At 38.2% G+C, this 21,135-nt stretch overlaps 1 protein-coding gene and 1 long non-coding RNA gene across 2 annotated transcripts in view; one reads left to right on the top strand and one right to left on the bottom strand.

The window, feature by feature from the left end:
- Positions 1 to 21,135, bottom strand: part of ksr1b (kinase suppressor of ras 1b) — a 192,048-nt gene that overhangs the window by 56,978 nt on the left and 113,935 nt on the right. Inside the window, exons 3-5 of the mRNA XM_051931228.1 lie at positions 13,865 to 14,012; positions 11,550 to 12,024; positions 3,384 to 3,390 (exon numbers count right to left, since the gene is read on the bottom strand). Coding sequence (XP_051787188.1) covers positions 3,384 to 3,390; positions 11,550 to 12,024; positions 13,865 to 14,012 — 630 coding nt within the window. The remainder of the gene's footprint in view (positions 1 to 3,383; positions 3,391 to 11,549; positions 12,025 to 13,864; positions 14,013 to 21,135) is intronic.
- Positions 1 to 21,135, top strand: part of LOC127529003 (uncharacterized) — a 194,411-nt gene that overhangs the window by 85,566 nt on the left and 87,710 nt on the right. The window lies entirely within an intron of this gene.

Here is a 21,135-nt window from a genome sequence, read left to right as displayed (position 1 = left end):
AATTAGATCTTGCCAGGAATATAAAGAAGTACTACAAGATTTTATTTCTATTGCAGACGAGGCTTCTGCATGTTCATTAATTGGTGTCGATTTCCAGGTCTTTATAGCTTGTATATTAGCTGCCCAGTTATAAAATTTAAAGTTAGGTAGTGCCATGTCCTCTTCTGCTTTAGGTCACTGTAGAGTCACCCTATGGATGAGTGGATGTTTCGAATTCCAAATAAATGAGGTTATAATTGCGTCAAATTTCTTAAAGAATGAATTGTTAATGTATATGGAGATGCTCTGAAATAGAAAAAGAAGGGTGTTCATCTTGACAATGTTGATTCTCCCTGTTAATGTAATGAAATAGAAAAAGAAGGGTGTTCATCTTGACAATGTTGATTCTCCCTGTTAGTGTAACATGGAGGATAAACCATCTGTTCACATCTTGTTTAACATTTTCCATGCAGATAGCAAAATTTTGTTGAAAAAGATCTTTATATTTACTTGTGCTGTTTGCCCCTATGTATTTAAACTGATCTGCTAAAATAAATGGAAAAGTGTCCAATCTAATATTGTATGCAAGAGAGTTCACTGGAAAAAGCACTTTTGTTCAAGTTTTTTTATTTAAGTCTGGATAGTTCTAAAATTCTGTTATAGTGCATTAAGGACTACTAGTACAGAGGTTTGTGGGTCTGATATAAACTGTACCGTGTCATCTACATATAATAACATTTTGTGTTCAAGTCTTCTCTGGTTATCCATTTTATCTGTGATGAATTTCAAAAGTAAATGGCCAATGACTCGATGGCGATTACAAAGAACAAAGGTGATAGGGAGCATCCTTGTTTAGTACCACATTCTTGTTTGAAGTAGATTGAAAAAACGTTGTTGATACAGACAGAGGCTTCTCGACAATAACTTATGACTTTCTACCATACATTGTTTCTTTAACACATGTATTCACCATGTGTTATTTCATTTTACATTGATACACCACCACTCACAGTAGTTACTGTAATAGAAGAAGAGAACATGTATGCTTACATCAGCAATAACAAAAAAGGTCTTTTAAATTGCTGTGTATATAGATTATTGTTTTCCTGCACAGTACTTGGAATGATTCTGCTCACAGAAATATGAATGATTGGTGTGTGAGAAAAGTTATGAGTAATTAGTGCAGGTATGGTCAGTCCATGTCAATGGCGAATTCCTGTTTAGTACCCAGGCTAAACAAAAACAAAGCCTAATTACTTATGTGCAACACCTTGAAAACAATACAGTAATCCCTCCTCCATCGCGGGGGTTGCGTTCCAGAACCCCCCGCGAAAGGCGAAAATCCGCGAAGTAGAAACCATATGTTCATATGGTTCTTTTTATATATTTTAAGCCCTTATAAACTCACCCACACTATTATAAACATTTCCCGCACAATTATACAGCATAAACCCTTTGTATTCTCTTATATATTAGGTAAGATTCGTTGAAATTATGTATGTAAACACAGTTTATATACAGTAAAACCTAAATATTATTTTAAAGATATCGAGCGTCTCCGATATCAGATATGTTACAGCCATTACGACAGACAGGCCACCAGCAATAAATACGTACAATGCAAGAAAAATTGTATACAGTAAAATGTGTGTACAGTGACACTAAACTATGTACATGTAATAAGTACTGTACGTAGATAATTAATTATGGTTACTCACCAACAATGACACGACGACTTGTCCGATAACGATGAGTTTAATTTTACTGCACAACAAAGGAGAGCGTTACAGCTCTTCTAAAGGAGCCTCTTCAGGCGATTGTGTAGCATCGCCGTTGTTCTTCTTCTGGCAGTCTTCAATCCAAATCCCTAAAGCAGATTCCATCCAGACTACTGCCTTATTACGTCCACTTGAAACTCGTTTTGCGCCCTGGTTAAAGTACACTGCGGCTGTAGATCTTATATGCTTTTCCTCCTTTTTAAATAAAAAGAATCGTGGACTCATGCCGTAATGGTGTCCTGCAGCAGTGTAGCTGTTCCCTTCCTTCAACATATCCAAAACTTTTACCTTTTCTGCAATCATTTGCATCTTCTGTTGGCGCTTGGACACGGCCCCTGAAGCAGTAGCAGGAGCACGTTAATGCTGAATGAGTGAGATGAGACTTCCTGGTTAATGCAGCACTCCGTCGCTGAGCAAATCAGCACACAGGAACTTTAACTGTGTGCTCTGATTAGGTAGCTTCTCAGTCATCCGCCAATAGCGTCCCTTGTATGAAATCAACTGGGCAGCCAACTGAGGAAGCATGTACCAGAAGTAAAAAGACCCATTGTCCGCAGAAACCCGCGAAGAAGCGAAAAATCCGTGTTATAAATTTAGATATGCTTACATATAAAATCCGCGATAGAGTGAAGCCGCGAAAGTCGAAGCGCGATGTAGCAAGGGATTACTGTATAACAAATGCCATTTTCAAGGAATTCTGAAATAATAGACTAATCTTCATCTGATAAGTTTGATTTCACCCAAGTGGCCTTAAAGTTGGAACAAATATAAAAAAAAGAGGGAAAGATTTTGAACTTTAAATCATCAGGTGTTTGTGAAATTTGAATTCATGTGACTTGCCATTTTGATTTGAAAAATACGGTGTTATAAAAGCAGATTTAAATAGTTTATGTAAATGAAAATATACTGATTTTTTTTCCATTAATGGGGCATGGATATTGTAATCCTTGAATTTTTATTTTTAAGTATTGGTTTAAACCAATATTTATTTCTGGATACTGAATAGAAAATGCCAGTGAAGTAATTTAGTACACATGGCAAGATAAATCAGGTAGTCCATTGTAATCACAACATACTTTATAAATCCTTGAATGAATCAATTATGGTTTGAAACTGCCTTTAAAATGGTCATATTTTAAAAATGAGCAGTGAGGGTCAGACATTTATACCTTTCAATGAATATGCAATGACATTACCTTGTACTACTGTTAAAGTACAAAAACTTTGTTTTCTCATCAAATAATGGTCAGAAGGGTATTTGTAAATAGAACAAAAATTTAAATATTGTCAATTATATATTCATCAACAAAACCATTGAATACATTCAGAGCATTTGTTCATAATACTGTAGTGCTAATAACAACATGATAATAACACTACAAAAAATTCAGTGCAACACATACTTAATGATCTTTATCTTGTTTAGATTTACATTTAACATTTTTGAATGTGTGTGTGATGCAAATGAATGAGTAGCTGGATGAGTGTGTCCAGGAGTGTAGAATGGGGTGTGTCTGTTAAAGTGTATGAGATGTGTGTGCGCCTGGGGTGCTGGTATGGGATGGGGTCTCTGTTATGGCTGAGTCTGGCCCAATGAGCATTTATTCTGTGAAAATTTATCCCCACGTCAAATCTATTTGATGAACATGATGCATATCTTTAAAAATACTGTGGACGGTAAGCTATTTTCCCATTTTACCACAGCATATGCTGTTTGTCCTACATTCTGAACTTTCATCCCATGACATGATAGAGTAACAAGTTTGCTATTATATTACCCACACACCATTTACTACAATCTAGAAAACATGGTAAACAGTCTTCATATAAAATTATATGGCTTTAAACAGGCATAAAAATATACAGTATTTGACTTCATAGTGGACAATTAAGGACTTACATAAGAAACTGCTAAAGAAAAAACAGATGAATAATGGGTAAAAAGTGCTTATGAGAACATTACAGCAATGGTTAAAAATAATACTTTAAATGTCAAAAGTCATTTAGAGAGGAATACTACAGAAAACGATACAGCTGATCTAAATACGTTGTTCCAGGATTTTGAGAGTAAAAGAATGGTTAACAAGGGTATGAAGTGCATTAGGAACAGGAAGTGTAAAATAAAATATACAGAAAAAGAAATTGCAAATGCTCTCAATATTTTCACGCTTTTTACATGTGAAGAAGCAAAAAATTTTCAATAAGCTATAGGGATTATTAAAGAGGCACTCAGCAGTAGGAATACTGTAGACAGAGGGGTGCTACTTGGATTGAAAGGCTAAAATAAGATAAATTGACTAAGGTATAAAAGGTGGAATAAGTTACTAAGCAGTGGAATAGATAGCAGTAAAATCACAACTTTAAAATCTCAAGTAGACAATATCATAAAACCTTCAGCTAAACAGATATTGCCAAGTTATGATGACTTTATCAAATTTGTCTTTTTGTTCTTATTAACTACCTCCATCCACCCATTTTCTAACCACCTTAGTAGGTTCTACGATTGCTATAAGTATGAATAAAAATATTTCCTTTATAAAATTACTTTCTAAAAAAGAATTGAAAGCTAGATTATGCTTCATATATGAGCCTTACAGAAGTAAATTTGTTTTAGGTAGGCTGTCTGTTTCAGCAAAATACATGAGTTTATGGTCAAAAATTAGGCTTATTTTGCCTTTAATCAAAAATATTATTACAGGAAGAAGTCAAGAATTACTTGTAATTGTAATACTCTGCTAATGTACTACTCTGCCTTTTTGTTTTAGTCTATTTCATTTTCTTAAGAAGTTCTGTACAGCTAACCGACAAGTTTCCTTGGGGAAGCAGAAGAGTGCAAAGGATAAACATTGTGCTAAATAAAAGAGATAATTACATGAACTGTGATCAGAAATCTTGAGATTGCTTCAATATATTTGAAATTCAAATTTTTATTTAGACTCATCTTACTTGAAGATGTTAATTCACCGATCATCTGTTTATTTGTAGTTGGTCAAAACTAATGCCGAGTAAATGTGCTACATGTAAATCACTTATACTTAAAAAGGAGCAATTTCATCAAGAGTTACAGTTGAATTAAACAGTCCTGTAATGGTGACAGCTTTCAGGTGACAAGTCAAGTTGGGGAGCATGCATTGGTACAGTGTGTTGCCGCACCCACCACACGACGAAATAGCTCGGGATCTTAGTTGGCAACCCCCCTGGCAGACACGCAGTCCAGTCCCACCCTCCGGAAATGACCTTCTATCTGCCACAGCCAGGTGTTACTTGGATGACCCCTTGGACTGGCCCAGCCACTCGGGTTCCCAACAGTGAGGATCCTATGAGCTGGATCACCCTCGGGGAATTGTGCCACATGGCCATAGTGCCGTAACTGACACTCCCTCACAATGCAGGTAATGTGCCTCATTCGGGACTCCATGAACAACCGTTCATTTGACACAAAGTCAAATCAGCGGTACCCAAGGATTCTCCGGAGAGACACAGTATCATAGGAGTCCAGTCTCAGTCTCAGGTCACTGGATAGCGTCCATGAACTAATATACTAATACTTTGAAAGATCAAGTTATGTTTGTTTATTAAGCACAATGTCTCATTCCTAACACTAATTTCACATGATTTCATTTTTCAATATAGTACACTTACTCACCCTAATAAGAGCAGCCGATCTTAGCAATAGCAGTCATAGACACACGGTAGGGGCTACACCATCTCTTCTAATTCTAAGCTGGATGCTCGGTAATCAGAGAACCTATACAACTGACACTCTTTATACCTTAACCAAATTCTTTGTAATGCAAAAGAAAATCAGTTTATCTCAAGTGAGGGTTGCATTGTAGAACAGTACTGGAAAATAACCCAAAACCCCAAATTTTAAAAGGTTACGGTATCAGCATTTTAGGATTTCCGGTACAAGAAGTAAATGTCAGTTTTTCTCTCAATACGTCAACCTTCTCCTTTTCCCAAACCATTCTCTCAACAACCAGTAGTGTATATTACTTCACAGGAGACCCCAACCCATTATTGCTCCAATGTGATTGAGACTTAACAGGGTTCAAAACCCACGCCTCCTTGTTGCTTCAAAAATTGCCCGCTTCATGTCTTTATGATATTCAAGAGGGAAGTGGCACACCAGATAGGCTGGTGTAAGACGGGTTTGGAGGTATGAGTTATTTACTTCATTATCGTTTTAGTACTGGTATTGATATCCGAAAATTGGTATCAATACTAAAGTCAGATTTTTAGTACCGATCTAGCACTAACTCAAGCACATTATTTGAAAATATAATCAAGGACAGTTTTCTTGTAATGACCATTATCCAATGTATAAATCTCAAAATGTATGGATGGATGGATGGATGGATTGATATGTCCAGTACACAAATCCACACCATTGCACCAGTCTCTGCCAAAATTTGCACATCTCCCTCATTTGATCAGGGGAAGTCTGTAAAGTACAGTATGTCTAAAACCAAAAGTTTGACTCTGGGGGTACCTTTGCTTTATTTTTCACTTTTTTACTACAGTTCAGCATGTGAAAAACCAGAACAGACTGACTGTAGATGAGTTCCTTACCTAAAATTTTAACTTTAGGGATACCTTTTTTATTTTTATTTTTTAACTATAGTGTGAATGACAGAGCCACCTGGTGGGTCATTACAAGTGAAACACCAGAACAGACTGAAGGCTATTAACTGTGCAATAGCAAGTATTGCTTCTAGTAACATCTAAGAGGTAACTTCCAATGAAACAAAAATAATATTTTGTATATTTTTAACATGACACCTTCTCTACCTTTTCATTAAATTAATGACTAAAGTAAGTAAAAACATTTTGAAAAAATATGTGACAAAATTTGTATTAACTCTGAGGCAGATCATTTCAGAGCCAATCGTGCCAGATTGGACTGTACTAATGAGGGAATGGTGGCTTTATGACAAGTGAGCCACATGGCATTGAGCTGATGCCAAGTACTTCTCATGCTGATCTGTGGGCCATGACTTTCATTTCAAACACTACTGTAGCTGCTATATTTTGAAAACCTAACAAATTTAATAATGAGTTCGTAAATCTGCTATTAACTTTGCTGGTTATTTTTTTTTTGTCCTTATAGTTAGTATTTCCTTCTTTCAGGTAATATGCAGGAGTCTCATGATCCCATGAGATTTGTCACCTGTTTTGCTCCTGCCTTCATACTAAATATAGCTGGATGTAAATTCTGAGGCATACCAGGAAGTAGTTGGTGGCAGAAAATAAAAGCCCTTTTTGGCTAAAAGGCCACCAACTTTACAGTCAGTAAGAAAGTTTTTCAAGGCCTCAACTGACAAGAGAAAAAGCAGACAGAGAGTAGACAATGCATCTGGTGAGCAAGGGGTGTTTTATGTAACATTGTGGGTAAGTGGAACAGTCACTTGACATGAAAGATACAGCTCTATTTTGTATTGGTAGGCCCTTGGGACATAGTTTGTGAAATAATTTACCCTTTTGTCCCATTTTGTTACCATTTCTTTACAATAAATACTCCCTTTGTTTCTTAGGGTGTCTGTGTTCCTTATCTGAGTTTAGAGATAAGTTTATATTATAAATATAAAAGCAGCAAATCTGCAATAGATACAATGCTTTCCTATCAGAAACAGTGCTTGTTCCTTTGGCTTTTGCTGGGCTCAGTAGGGGGAGACAAGGAGTAACCACCCCTGCTATATGTCTCTTTTAATAAAGTTTGAAATTCCCACAAAAGATTGTTTATTCTGTTACCATTTTGTGTACCTTTTTTTTTAATATCATATTATTTTTATTAAAATACTAGGTTACTAGCCCACACCTCATTTTGTAGTCATTCTGGTGTGTGTTCAGACGAAAGTGTGTGTGTGTATCCATCCATCCATTTTCCAACCCGCTGAATCCGAACACAGGGTCACGGGGGTCTGCTGGAGCCAATCCCAGCCAACACAGGGCACAAGGCAGGGAACCAATCCTGGGCAGGGTGCCAACCCACCGCAGGACGTGTGTGTATATTCATTTAATCTATTTATTTCTTTATTTATCAACTAATTTATGTATGTATGTATTTATTTAAAGAGTTTCTGCAAAAAGTCAAATTTCCTTCTGGGGACAAATAAATTTCTATCTGTCTATCTAATATTTCACCGTTACGCTCCTGTGGTACAAACTGTGTACATTTGTTTAACAAAATTTCTTCCCAAGTCTACATTACTTGTGGGGGTGTGGAAAACTTCTTATTTACACCTGTGGGACTTTGCATCTTATTACCCGTAACAGATATTGCAATGGATAGAAGCAGGAGGTACTCAAGACTGCACCCATGCAATAATGCTGCTAACCAATGAACACACTAGTGGATTTTGTTATTTTTTTTATTTGTAAAGATGGTGAGATAAGAGGTACAGAAAAAGTGTGTTGCATTGTTTTATAATCTTTGGGTAAGATGGTAGTTTCTTAATGTTATCTATGTGATAGCTTTAAAGGTGCTTGCTCATGATAGTAATTGTAAATGTAGTGTTTGCCAATGTCACTTTGCAAAGCTCGCATTCTGTTGTGTCAACAGCCCATTTGGAATTTTCATTATGCAGTAGAGAAAAGCCAAGCAAAATGACACCTTTTATTGGCTAACTAGAAAGATTACAATATGCAAGCTTTCGAGGCAACTCAGGCCCCTTCTTCAGGCAAGATGTAATCATTACATCTTGCCTGAAGAAGGGGCCTGAGTTGCCTCGAAAGCTTGCATATTGTAATCTTTCTAGTTAGCCAATAAAAGGTGTCATTTTGCTTGGCTTTTCTCTACATTCATAATGGCTAACACGGTACAACACCCTAGTACTACATTATGCAGTAGAAACCTGAAATCTTGCCAAACAAAAAAATCCAAGCCATGTTTAATCAAACTTGTCTGCAAGAGCCATTTGCCATATGACACTCTTTTGCTGCTGCCGTGTATGAATTGAATTTTGCACGTCCTAAATATAAGCAAATATCTATATATAACAGTTTAGTTGGGAGTAATAAAAAGAAATTTAACTTGTTCATTAAATGGCTATTCTACAGAAAGAACAAGTTTCTGTGCCAATTTATTTATTTTGCTCTGCCAGACTGCTTGGCTCTGTAATAGGGCGTTACATTTGGATTTATTGTGGAAGCAGGATGTGACACAACATGTTAATCAGGTTTATTCTCTATATACTATACATTTATTAATAACTTAAGTTTGGTTTGTGATTTTGCTAAAGCTGTTGTACATATGTTTTTCATTGAAAAATTTGTATGATATATGGGGTTTAACATGTCACAAATTCTAGGTAAGGAATTTTGCTGCTAAAATGTCATTATTAATTTCTATGGCTTCTCCCAAATTAATTGAGCATACATGGAACAAACAGAAAATTAGGCAAAGATGTGTGACCTAATGCTTCTCACGTTAAATGCAAGGGGAACCCTGGTGACCAAAGGTTTTTGCCCTAAACAATTCTGCTTTCAACTGGACTCCTACCTTGATTAGGCAATCTGTTATTTTCCAGTCTATTTCCCATTCTGGAAATAAAAAATATGGGTTTGCTACTTCTTTTACTGGAATTTAACAAACATTTTTATATAATGAGGTACAATGAGAAGTCAAGCAAAATGACGCCTTTTATTTCTTGAAAAATTATGAGGAAACATGCAAGCAAAATAGACTTCTCTTTTTCACATAGACATTAATACAAGAATAAAAAAATGTAAAAGACTAACTGCTTTATAAAAAAACAAACAAAAATGCATGCTTTTGCTAGATATGATGCCTTTCCAAAAACACTTAAAGTTTGGGATGCATAGGAAATTGATCAATGTTGGGAAATGGTTAGCACTTTGCTTTTAGCCATTTGGATTATTCCTTGCTATTTGCACCAGCACCTTTTATCTGTGTCTGCTGCTATGCAATCCTAATTATACAAAGGTTAGAGCTACATCCTGAGAAAGATACAAAATAAAAAAAACAGCACTTTGATGGAAGCTTTTCTTTATAAGCATATACTTTGCAACAGTCACCATTTTGTGTTGCTAGTGTTTAGTGCCTTGACCAGTTTCGGATTCTGGTATTGTCTTGTGTTTTTTAAGACATTTGGCTTATTATCTTGCCTTTTCTGTGTATTACTGCCAGTTTGTTTGATTACTCTTTTGATAACACATTTGCTTACAATGTTTATTTTACATATTTTTACTGTCATTGCTCTTTTGCAGTTGGACTGTTGTCAACTGCACAACATCCAAGGTTCACTCTGGCAACAACATTTTATGGCAAGGGTTGATTCAATGTTAAAGTACTCTGCTGTGCACACTTCCATCTCTGTGAATGTGTCAAGCCAATGCTGACCTGACAAACAATGTTTCAAAAAATAAGTCGCATGTTTACAAAAGAAAAGCAGGAACACAATTTGAAAGACTGAACTAAAACACAGAGCAACTGATATAACTCATACAGTATCTGTCAAGGTGTCATTTTGCTTGGCTTTTCTCTACATTCATAATGGCTAACACGGTACAACACCTTAGTACTGTCAGTAAAAGAAATTAATCCTTTTCATTCTTCAACATTATTAGTTGTTGATTATCTACTGTCTTTTATAAACAATATTATTATTTAATAAATAACTCAACTATGTTTAAGTAAGATCAGAACATTCTGCAGTAGGATGTAATTCACTCTCACTCAATATATAAAATATATAGAATTAGTCCCAAACCACTCTGAGTAGTTTAATAATAAAATGGGGTTAGTATATGTAAAAGCCTGGTTGCTAGATACATCATAACATTATGTTGAGCCTCTGTATATTTGTATAAAAATGAATGCAAAAAAAATTCCAGCTTTTCCCTGTAATAATGTGTGCAATTTGAAAAACAATTGAATTATTGTTCAAAACTGAAGTTTTCACACATTCACTTTTCCAAAAAGGTAAACTTTATTATTTTCCACTCCTGAATTGAAACAGGAACATATTTTTGGTCCCTAGTTTATATAGTGTATATAATAGTAAGGAATTAATAATTAGTAAATAAAAAAGGCAATTTCCATTTTGGTCGTTTAATACACAAGAACTATATAGTAAAATGACTACAACTATCCAAGAATATCTACTAAACATCCAGATGACACAAATAAGGTGACAAAAGCATTTCGGGGCAAATATTAGCATTGGATAAAGAGCATAATCACTTTTCAAAACCGAAAGCAGTAAACACAGATAATTCAGATGCATAGTATGTATTCAAAGCCTGAATCTTATCTTTAGCTTAATCCATTTCTTTTCTCAATGGCTTGCTCAAGATGCAGATGCAGGACACTGTAATTAAGAATTTCACTGTACTCTACATATGTGATAACATATTTGAACTTTAATTCCAAAGCAGTAGTTATCTACTTTGACTACTACAAAATTGTGTGTGGATAAATTCTCTGCTCTAAGTTGAAAAGTTAAGAACTTCTTTGTCCCTCTTAAATGACCTATGCTGCTCTAAGAAAAAGTTAGAATCTGTAGCTTTTCTTCTTTACTACTTGCTGATGTGTTACTATTTTGGGGGCATTATGCTAACAGTTATATTTAAGTATTTCATTGTCAATGCTCTTCCAATACTATATTTTCTTTTGTGATATGAAAGTTGAATTTCAGAGTTTACAGCAACAAGATATAAAAGTATTGTATTGATGTTATCAGAAGTCAACACAATAGCCTACAATATTACAAAAATAAATTCAAGCCACAAGATGAAGGAATAAACATAATGATTCCACTGTACACATACTTGTTTGCAGACACTTCATCGATGCGATTTGCCAGCTGGGACTCATGAGATTTGCTCCGGGTGATTATGGAGAGGTCAGGCAGGAGGTGCATGATTTTCCGTGAAGGGGCTGGGGGAGTACGTGGAGTCTTCAACTTGTTCTTCCTCTTCAAAGGAGGGGTAGCAGGAGGTGTAATGGTAATAGCATGTGGGGTTACTCTGTAGCTTAGGTGTGGTGAGGATGGAAATGGGTCTGGTAGATTATCCATGTAGATGTATGGGCCCTGGTTTGATGGAGCCAAGCAGTCCGAGGAGGTAATAGCAGATACAGAAATTGAGCGAGGTTGGCTGCAAGATTTCCTTTCTAATGGAGAAGGGCTATGAGGATGCATTGCTGCGGAAGGCCAAAGAAGCTGATCTGCTGAAGTAATAATATTGTTGTCTCTTTTTAAGTCTAATGAGGGCAATTGGTTAGTCTCTTCTCTAAGATCCCCACCTGAAACATAAAAGAAATCCTGCTAACCACTTCAAATACAATACATACAGATAAAATGAATGCCAATAAATTCATGCATCCATCAATTTTACAGACTTTTTGATTTAATTTCATTAAAGTTCTTTAGCAAATTTGAGCCTTGCCTGGCAACATTGCAAGCAAACAGGAACGAAATCTTCAGAGGATTTTAAATATCAAGTGTCACCCACATCCATATTAACTCATACAAGACCAATTTGCATTGCCCCTTTATGCCATGGTTTCTTCCAAAGTGCCCATATGACATTGTACTTTTTGGTATTCAAAGATAGGAAAACATGACTGTTAGCTTTTAAGTGCCACAGCAATAATGCACAACCATAGAAGTTCAAAAATGCAAAACTAACCTAAGATGCTACCAGATCTTGGCAGTCATGTAGAAAATAAACCTTTTATGGTCTCTTCGGTTAGGGAGTCAAATAGATTCATAGATACATACTGCTCAAAAAAATTAAAGGAGCACTTAATCATCACAGTATAACACCAAGTCAATTAAGCTTCAGGGACATCAATCTGCCCAGTTAGGAAATATAAGCAATTATAGATCAACTTCACCTGCTTTGGTGGAAATGAAAGTGACAACTGGTGCGCTGGAGAGGCAACAGCAAGACAATCCCCCCAAAAAAGGCAATGGTTTTGCTGGTATTGGCCACAGACAATTGCTCTCTCTTTATCATTCCTGACTGCAAATGAAAGTGACAATTGCACTGGAGAGGCAACATGGACATTTACCAGTGTTTAACAACTTATAAGTACTGTTTTAAATACATTGTTTTTATATGAAGGTTTATTTATTATAAAAACAACAAGCTAATGTTCTAAATTTGACCTGTGACAACAGACATTAATGCAGTCCCAAGAACTACAAATACATATTTCCATTTATTCATACAAAATGTTAATTCATTCTAGTCTCAATTACTATTTAACGACCCTACTACAGGCTCAATCTCAAAAAGAATCAACCAAAGGTAAGTATCAATATGAATGCTCCCAATTGTACAGTGAAGACTGCTGAGATGCTTGACATTCATTTCCAGTTTAAACAAATAAAAAAAAAGATTTAATTGAGACTAACTGAATCAACAGTTTTTGTTATTAGATGCAATACACTGACTCATTTTGTCCATAAATATAAAATTTCACCTTTAGCTTCAGGCAGATAATAAACATAAAAAATACAATATATATCGTGACTCTAGTACATATTACATCAAGGGATCCAAAGAAATTCCCATTCCTTATAAGCAGACAATCACAAAACAGTAATTAAGAAAAAGAGACTTAACAAGAGCAAGGTTAATCCACATTCTAAATAAATGCATTTGTTTATGAATGCTTGAAAGAGCTCCTTTTCTGTAACCTTCTTTTCAAATTTACAGAAATACTTTGGCTATTATGACAAAATGCTCCTGCTTTTAAATTGCGCATGTATTAGCATCTGCTCCTGTTTTACAGCTAACATTAGTTTATTGTCTGAGTTGTGTCATGCAGCAGTCATTTGCAATAAATACTGTACATTTTCTACACAATATGAAATGGTAGTGCTTGTGCACTATTTTTCAGTAAGTAGTTCCAAGAGGAAATAGTAGGATTTATTCTAAAAAATCTATTTTTACTAAACATAAAAAGTCATAAGTGCTTAACATCATCATTGTTATTAAAGGTTCCTTGGTGGCACATTTCTAAAGTTTTGTAGACACTGTTTAGTAACAGGAAACAGCAGAACTAAACAATTCTGGCTATTGCCATTTACCAGCCTATTTGGTAGTAAGTAGCTGGGGAGTAAATTACCACCTACCTGACTCACTGACCCTCTTTAAACAAGAAAGGGCACTATTTAGCCGTGAGCACTCTTCAGCACTCAAACCAAACTCTCTCATGGTCTCTGTGACTTGTGGCCCAGACATCTGCATCAGAGCATCCAGAGATAGCTTTGCAGGGACAGCCTGAGGAATAAGAGTAAAATACATTCATGGAGACTTTCCAGCAGTTTAATAAGATTGCCTTCATTTGCACTTTATTTACTATATGAGAGCTTAATAAACAATAACATAAGCAGCACACACTACTAATTTAGAGAACCATATAAACCAGAAAGCAATTGTATTGGTATATGAACAAAGGGGTTTTAAATGTTCATTTTAGAAACATGCAAACTTCACAAACAGTTGCTTAACATAACACAGTTCAAATAATATAAACATAATAAAATGTACATTATATTATTACATATATATATATATATATATATATATATATATATATATATATATATATATATATATATACACACACACACATTAGTGCTGGGCAGTATGACCAAAATTCTATATCACTGTATTTTTCAAAATTATACCGGTTTCCCGTGCATGTGTGGATGTTAACCACATTTTCCACTGCAATTACTGCAGTAGACTGGCTAAGAATAACCTATTCCACTGTCATGAGAACTGTACATTGTACAAAAAAACATTTTAATGTGCACACAAGTATTAATACATGTTGCATGGCCCCATATAGTTGATAGTTTTTAAGGGGGTGGCACTAATAAACAGAAGGAATCACATTGCATGATAGTTGCAGCCAAAATACAGAATCTTTTTATTGAACAAATTTTGCAAACAACTTAAACTATAATTTTGACAATATATTCTCAACCATTGAAAGAGGCATTTAGACTTAGTAAAATATCCAGAGGTGCTTGTCAAAAGTTGTATTGCACTGAACCTATCTTAGAAAAGGAATAAGTAGTCAATGTTTTTTGTAACCCAACTACACTTTCTGTTAATGTTAACAATCTCTGCCCAATGACACATTAAAGTGACTTTTTAAACAACTTTACCATAATTAAACTGCATAATATTTAAACTAATAAATAATAACAATAAAATAAATAATAGTACAACTTCCAGTGATAATACTATTACTTCAAGGCTTCAAGCCCAGGTACATTACACAGTATTCGCCAAATAAAAATAAAATAAAACAAGGGCAAATTGCATTAATATGGACTTTGCTTCAACCTAAGCTATATACATAAATAATAAAAATGCAACTTGCATTTATAATGCTATTTGTGGTATAGTGGGTACGCGGCTTCAAAAAAAAAAAATATAGCCAGTTTTTAAATCCAGTTAGCCATGTCCGTCTCCGTGGGTGTGACTGCACAACCGTGGGGAGTTGAAGAGGTAATTGGGGTGAGTCGCACCTGCACGTGCAGGTGTAATCGTTCTCAATTGCTTCATCGGCTTCCTAAGGTGTGTGATTAAGGCACAGCGTCCACGGAGAAGTATTATTTATGGGCTGGCAGAATAGGGGGAAGGAAAAAAGAAAAGATAGATCAGAAGGAGGTTAAAGAAGGGAAAAGGAAGTCATGGGAGACAAACCAGACACCAGGAAGAAGAAGGCAGCACAAGCTGGGGCTCCATGAGGAAGCGTAGGCTGAGGCGCTCTAGGGGCTGGTTCTCCCCACTGACTAAGCGTGTAGAGTGGGGCAAGCAAGATGTAAGGCAATAATAATAGCAATTCATTTTATTTATAAGGTACTTTACATTAGTAGTAAATCTCAAAGTGCTACATAAAAATATTTAACAAAGACAAAAGAAGATAAAAACAGAGATAAAACAACAATAAATAGTGGCATTCTTGTTAATATGCTTTCCTAAATAAAAAAAAAAGTCTTTAGCTGTTTTTTAAAACAGCCCACAATCTGCTGTGTTCTCAAGTTCTCTGGTAGGGCATTCCAGAGCCGTGGATCAGTGACTGCAAAGGCATTCCAATGGATCCGAGGAGCAACTGAGTAAGCGCAAAGGAAGACGAGAGGTGTGCCGACCTCGGACGGTCTGGCTGCACAGTGTGGCAGCAGCCAAGCCGGCAGAAAGGAGTTTGTGCTGCAGAAGCTCCGCCGGCAACACCAGTGATGGGTGTGCCAGGGAGACAGAAGGTGGTGGGCTGCGATCGGTTGAGGAGAGAGACTGCATTTTAACGGATTTAGTTATTATGGATTTTATCCCCAAGTTTCACTGGTTTTATGGATTTGCCATTTATTTGGGAACTGTATTTTTTTTGTAACACTGCACAATGGACACTTGTTTTTACTTTTGACTGTTTTTAATAAAAGCACTTGAGCGCTTTCCACCATCCTCTGGCTTCAATGAAATTTGTCAGCTCATCGCGGTCATAACTATCGATGGTGCTGATTAAACAGACTCCCATGTGGGAAGAGGGAGTCTGTAGGGGACCGGCATCGTCACACTATTACACAATACCTAGGTACATTACACAGTATTCAAGTATTGGGGGGGAAAAAAAAGAGCTACTTGCCCAGTACTATAGAAACAGCAGTCACATACTTTAAAATAATAATGGTCCACATCCGACCTTTTAAAACCAAAGTATCTCCAGACAACAGACATGACTCCCTTTTTTGGCAAAAGTTCAACTTTATTGTCTGCTACAGCTTCAGTTTCAGAAGGTTCTCTGTCCATTTTCACAGTGCAATACCTCCACTAACGCATTTACTCCATGGCATGCGTGTTTAGCGGTGTAGCAGTGAAAAAGGTCCCCCCTTAAACAGTTTCCCACTGTGCCACATTCCGAACGCTGTTTAGGCTATTTAAACCGGTGTTGTGGTATAAGAAAAATCCATATCATAACAAAAATAAAAAACGGTTTTCGGTATGAACCGGTATACCTCCCAGCACTAATATACACACACATATATACAGTAATCCCTCCTCCATCGCGGGGGTTGCGTTCCAGAGCCACCCGCGAAATAGGAAAATCTGCGAAGTAGAAACCATATGTTTATATGGTTATTTTTAGAATGTCATGCTTGGGTCACAGATTTGCGCAGAAACACAGGAGGTTGTAGAGAGACAGGAACGTTATTCAAACACTGCAAACAAACATTTGTCTCTTTTTCAAAAGTTTAAACTGTGCTCCATGATAAGACAGAGATGACAGTTCTGTCTCACAATTAAAAGAATGCAAACATATCTTCCTTTTCAAAGGAGTGCAAAGCAAGCAGTCAAAAAGAAATCAATAGGGCTTTTTGGCTTTTAAGTATGCGAAGCACCGCCAGTACAAAGCTGTTGAAGGCGGCAGCTCACACCCCCTCTGTCAGGAGCAGAGAGAGAGAGAGAGAGAGAGAGAGAGAGAGAGAGAGAGAGATCCAACAGAAAAACAAAGTCAAAAATCAATACGTGCCCTTTGAGCTTTTAAGTATGCAAAGCACCGTGCAGCATGACCTTCAGGAAGCAGCTGCACACAGCCCCCCTGCTCACACCCCCCTACGTCAGCGCAAGAGAGAGAGAGAGAGAGAGAGAGAGAAAGTAAGTTGGGTAGCTTCTCAGCCATCTGCCAATAGCGTCCCTTGTATGAAATCAACTGGGCAAACCAACTGAGGAAGCATGTACCAGAAATTAAAAGACCCATTGTCCACAGAAACCCGCGAAGCAGCGAAAAATCCGCGATAAATATTTAAATATGCTTACATATAAAATCCGCGATGGAGTGAAGCCGCGAAAGGCGAAGCGCGATATAGCGAGGGATCACTGTATATATATATATATATATATATACATATATATATATATATATATATATATATATATATATATATATATATATATATATATATATATACACACACATACAGTAATCCCTCACTATATCGTGCTTCGACTTTCGCGGCTTCACTCTATCGCAGATTTTATATGTAAGCATTTTTAAATATATATCGCAGATTTTTTGCTGGTTCGCGGATTTCTGCGGACAATGGGTCTTTTAATTTCTTGTACATGCTTCCTCAGTTGGTTTGCCCAGTTGATTTCATACAAGGGACGCTATTGGCAGATGGCTGAGAAGCTACCCAACCAGAGCGCGTATTATGTATTAAATAAAACTCCTCAAATATATCATGAGCACGGGGGCTGTTCGCACCCCTAGAAGACACGGCCGCTCCTCAAAAAACAATGAAAGATTACTTTCACATTGCTCTCTTCCTTGCTCGGCTTAAATGTGGTTGCTTTGTCAAGTGATATGCTTCCTGCATGGTGCTTCGCATACTTAAAAGATCAAACAGCACGTATTGATTTTTGATTGTTTGCCTTTCTCTCTCTCTCTCTCTTGCTCTGACATTCTCTGCTCCTGATGGAGAGGGTGTGAGTAGGGGGGCTGTTCGCACCCCTAGACGATACGGACGCTCATCTAAAAATGCTGAAAGATTATCTTCACGTTGCTCCCTTTCTTGCAGCTGGTTTGTCAAGCGATATGCTTCCCGCACGGTGCTTCGCATACTTAAAAGCTCGAACGGCACGTATTGATTTTTAATTGTTTGTTTTTCTAAGTCTCTCTCACTGTATATATATATATATATATATATATATATATATATACACATACATACATACACATACACATTGTGAAGGATTGCCGGCTTTCTACTCCGGCCCTCACCCCCAGGCCGCCAGGAGGAGCTCTCCCAGCAGCGTGGACGTGCCCCGAGTTCCAGCAGGGCCTCATGGACTATGTAGTTTTTATACACAGCCCTGCTGGATACCTTGGGGGCCACCGGGAGTTGCTGTAAGGGGGCTTGTGGACTCTTATGTGCCCTATAACCCGGGAGTACGTCACGGTCACGTGACAGGAAGGAACGACGTGCTCCCGGGGTGAAGAAAAGGACTGTTTACCCTGACCCGGAAGGGAAAAGGAACTGTGGACTGATTGGACAGAAACACTTCCGGGTCAGGGGATATAAAAAGATGATGGGAAATCCCAGACGGGGAGCTGAGCTGGGTGGAAGGGTGGCAACGCATCTGGGAGTGGAGGATTGATTGCTATTATTGATTTATTGAGTATTGTGGAGTGGAGGGTGCTTTGTGCACTTTATTAATATAATAAATATTATTATTGGACTTTTATCTGGTGTCTGACGTCTAGTCTGAGGGTTCAAGGGGTCACTGAGACCTTAAACTGTCACAACATACACACATAATATATATATATATATATATATATATATATATATATACATACATATACATCCATCCATCCATCCATCCATTCTCTTCCGCTTATCCGAGGTCGGGTCGCGGGGGCAGCAGCTTGAGCAGAGATTCCCAGACTTCCCTCTCCCCGGCCACTTCTTCTAGCTCTTCCGGGAGAATCCTGAGGCATTCCCAGGCCAGCTGGGAGACATAGTCCCTCCAGCGTGTCCTGGGTCTTCCCCGGGACCTCCTCCCAGTTGGACGTGCCTGGAACACCTCACCAGGGAGGCGTCCAGGAGGCATCCTGATCAGATGCCCGAGCCACCTCATCTGACTCCTCTCGATGCGGAGGAGCAGCGGCTCTACTCTGAGCCCCTCCCGGATGGCTGAGCTTCTCACCCTATCTTTAAGGGAGAGCCCAGACACCCTGCGGAGAAAACTCATTTCAGCCGCTTGTATTCGTGATCTCGTTCTTTCGGTCACTACCCATAGCTCATGACCATAGGTGAGGGTAGGAACATAGATCGACTGGTAAATTGAGAGCTTTGCCTTACGGCTCAGCTCCTTTTTCACCACGACAGACCGATGCAGAGCCCGCATCACTGCGGACGCCGCACCGATCCGCCTGTCGATCTCACGCTCCATTCTTCCCTCACTCGTGAACAAGACCCCGAGATACTTGAACTCCTCCACTTGGGGCAGGATCTCGCTCCCAACCCTGAGAGGGCACTCCACCCTTTTCCGGCTGAGGACCATGGTCTCGGATTTGGAGGTGCTGATTCCCATCCCAGCCGCTTCACACTCAGCTGCGAACCGATCCAGAGAGAGCTGAAGATCACGGCCTGATGAAGCAAACAGGACAACATCATCTGCAAAAAGCAGTGACCCAATCCTGAGTCCACCAAGCCGGACCCCCCTCAACACCCTGGCTGCGCCTAGAAATTCTGTCCATAAAAGTTATGAACAGAATCGGTGACAAAGGGCAGCCCTGGCAGAGTCCAACTCTCACTGGAAACGGGTTCGACTTACTGCCGGCAATGCGGACCAAGCTCTGACACCGATCGTACAGGGACCGAACAGCTCTTATCAGGGGGTCCGGTACCCCATACTCTCGGAGTACCCCCCACAGGATTCCCCAAGGGACACGGTCGAACGCCTTTTCCAAGTCCACAAAACACATGTAGACTGGTTGGGCGAACTCCCATGCACCCTCCAGGACCCTTCTAAGGGTGTAGAGCTGGTCCACTGTTCCACGACCAGGACGAAAACCACACTGTTCCTCCTGAATCCGAGGTTCGACTATCTGATGGACCCTCCTCTCCAGAACCCCCGAATAGACTTTTCCAGGGAGGCTGACGAGTGCGATTCCTCTGTAGTTGGAACACACCTTCCGGTCCCCCTACTTAAAGAGTGGGACCACCACCCCGGTCTGCCAATCCAGAGGCACTGTTCCTGATGTCCATGCGATGTTGCAGAGACGTGTCAACCAAGACAGCCCTACAACATCCAGAGCGCCTTGAGGAACTCCGGGCATATCTCATCCACCCCCGGGGCCCTGCCACCAAGGAGATTTTTGACCACCTCGGTGACCTCAGTCCCAGAGATATACATATACATACACATATATATAGTTATGTCCATAAATATTCGGACAGAGACAATCTAATCTTTCTAATTTTGGTTCTGTACATTACCACAATGAATTTTAAATTAAACAACTCAGATGCAGTTGAAGTGCAGACTTTCAGCTTTAATTCAGTGGGGTGAACAAAACGATTGCATAAAAATGTGAGGCAACTAAAACATTTTTTCAACACAATCCCTTCATTTCAGGGGCTCAAAAGTAATTGGACAAATTAAATAACTGGAAATAAAATGTTCATTTCTAATACTTGATTGAAAACCCTTTGCTGGCAATGACAACCTGAAGTCTTGAACTCATGGACATCACCAAATGCTGGGTTTCCTCCTTTTTAATGCTCTGCCAGGCCTTTACTGCGGCGGCTTTCAGTTGTTGTTTGTTTGTGGGCCTTTCTGTTCAAAGTTTAGTCTTCAACAAGTGAAATGCATGCTCAATTGG

The sequence above is a fragment of the Erpetoichthys calabaricus genome, chromosome 8, assembly GCF_900747795.2.
Source record: "Erpetoichthys calabaricus chromosome 8, fErpCal1.3, whole genome shotgun sequence".
NCBI lineage: Eukaryota > Metazoa > Chordata > Cladistia > Polypteriformes > Polypteridae > Erpetoichthys > Erpetoichthys calabaricus.
The sequence above is the reverse complement of the archived record's forward strand: the minus strand, read 5'-3'. Positions and strand labels throughout refer to the sequence as shown.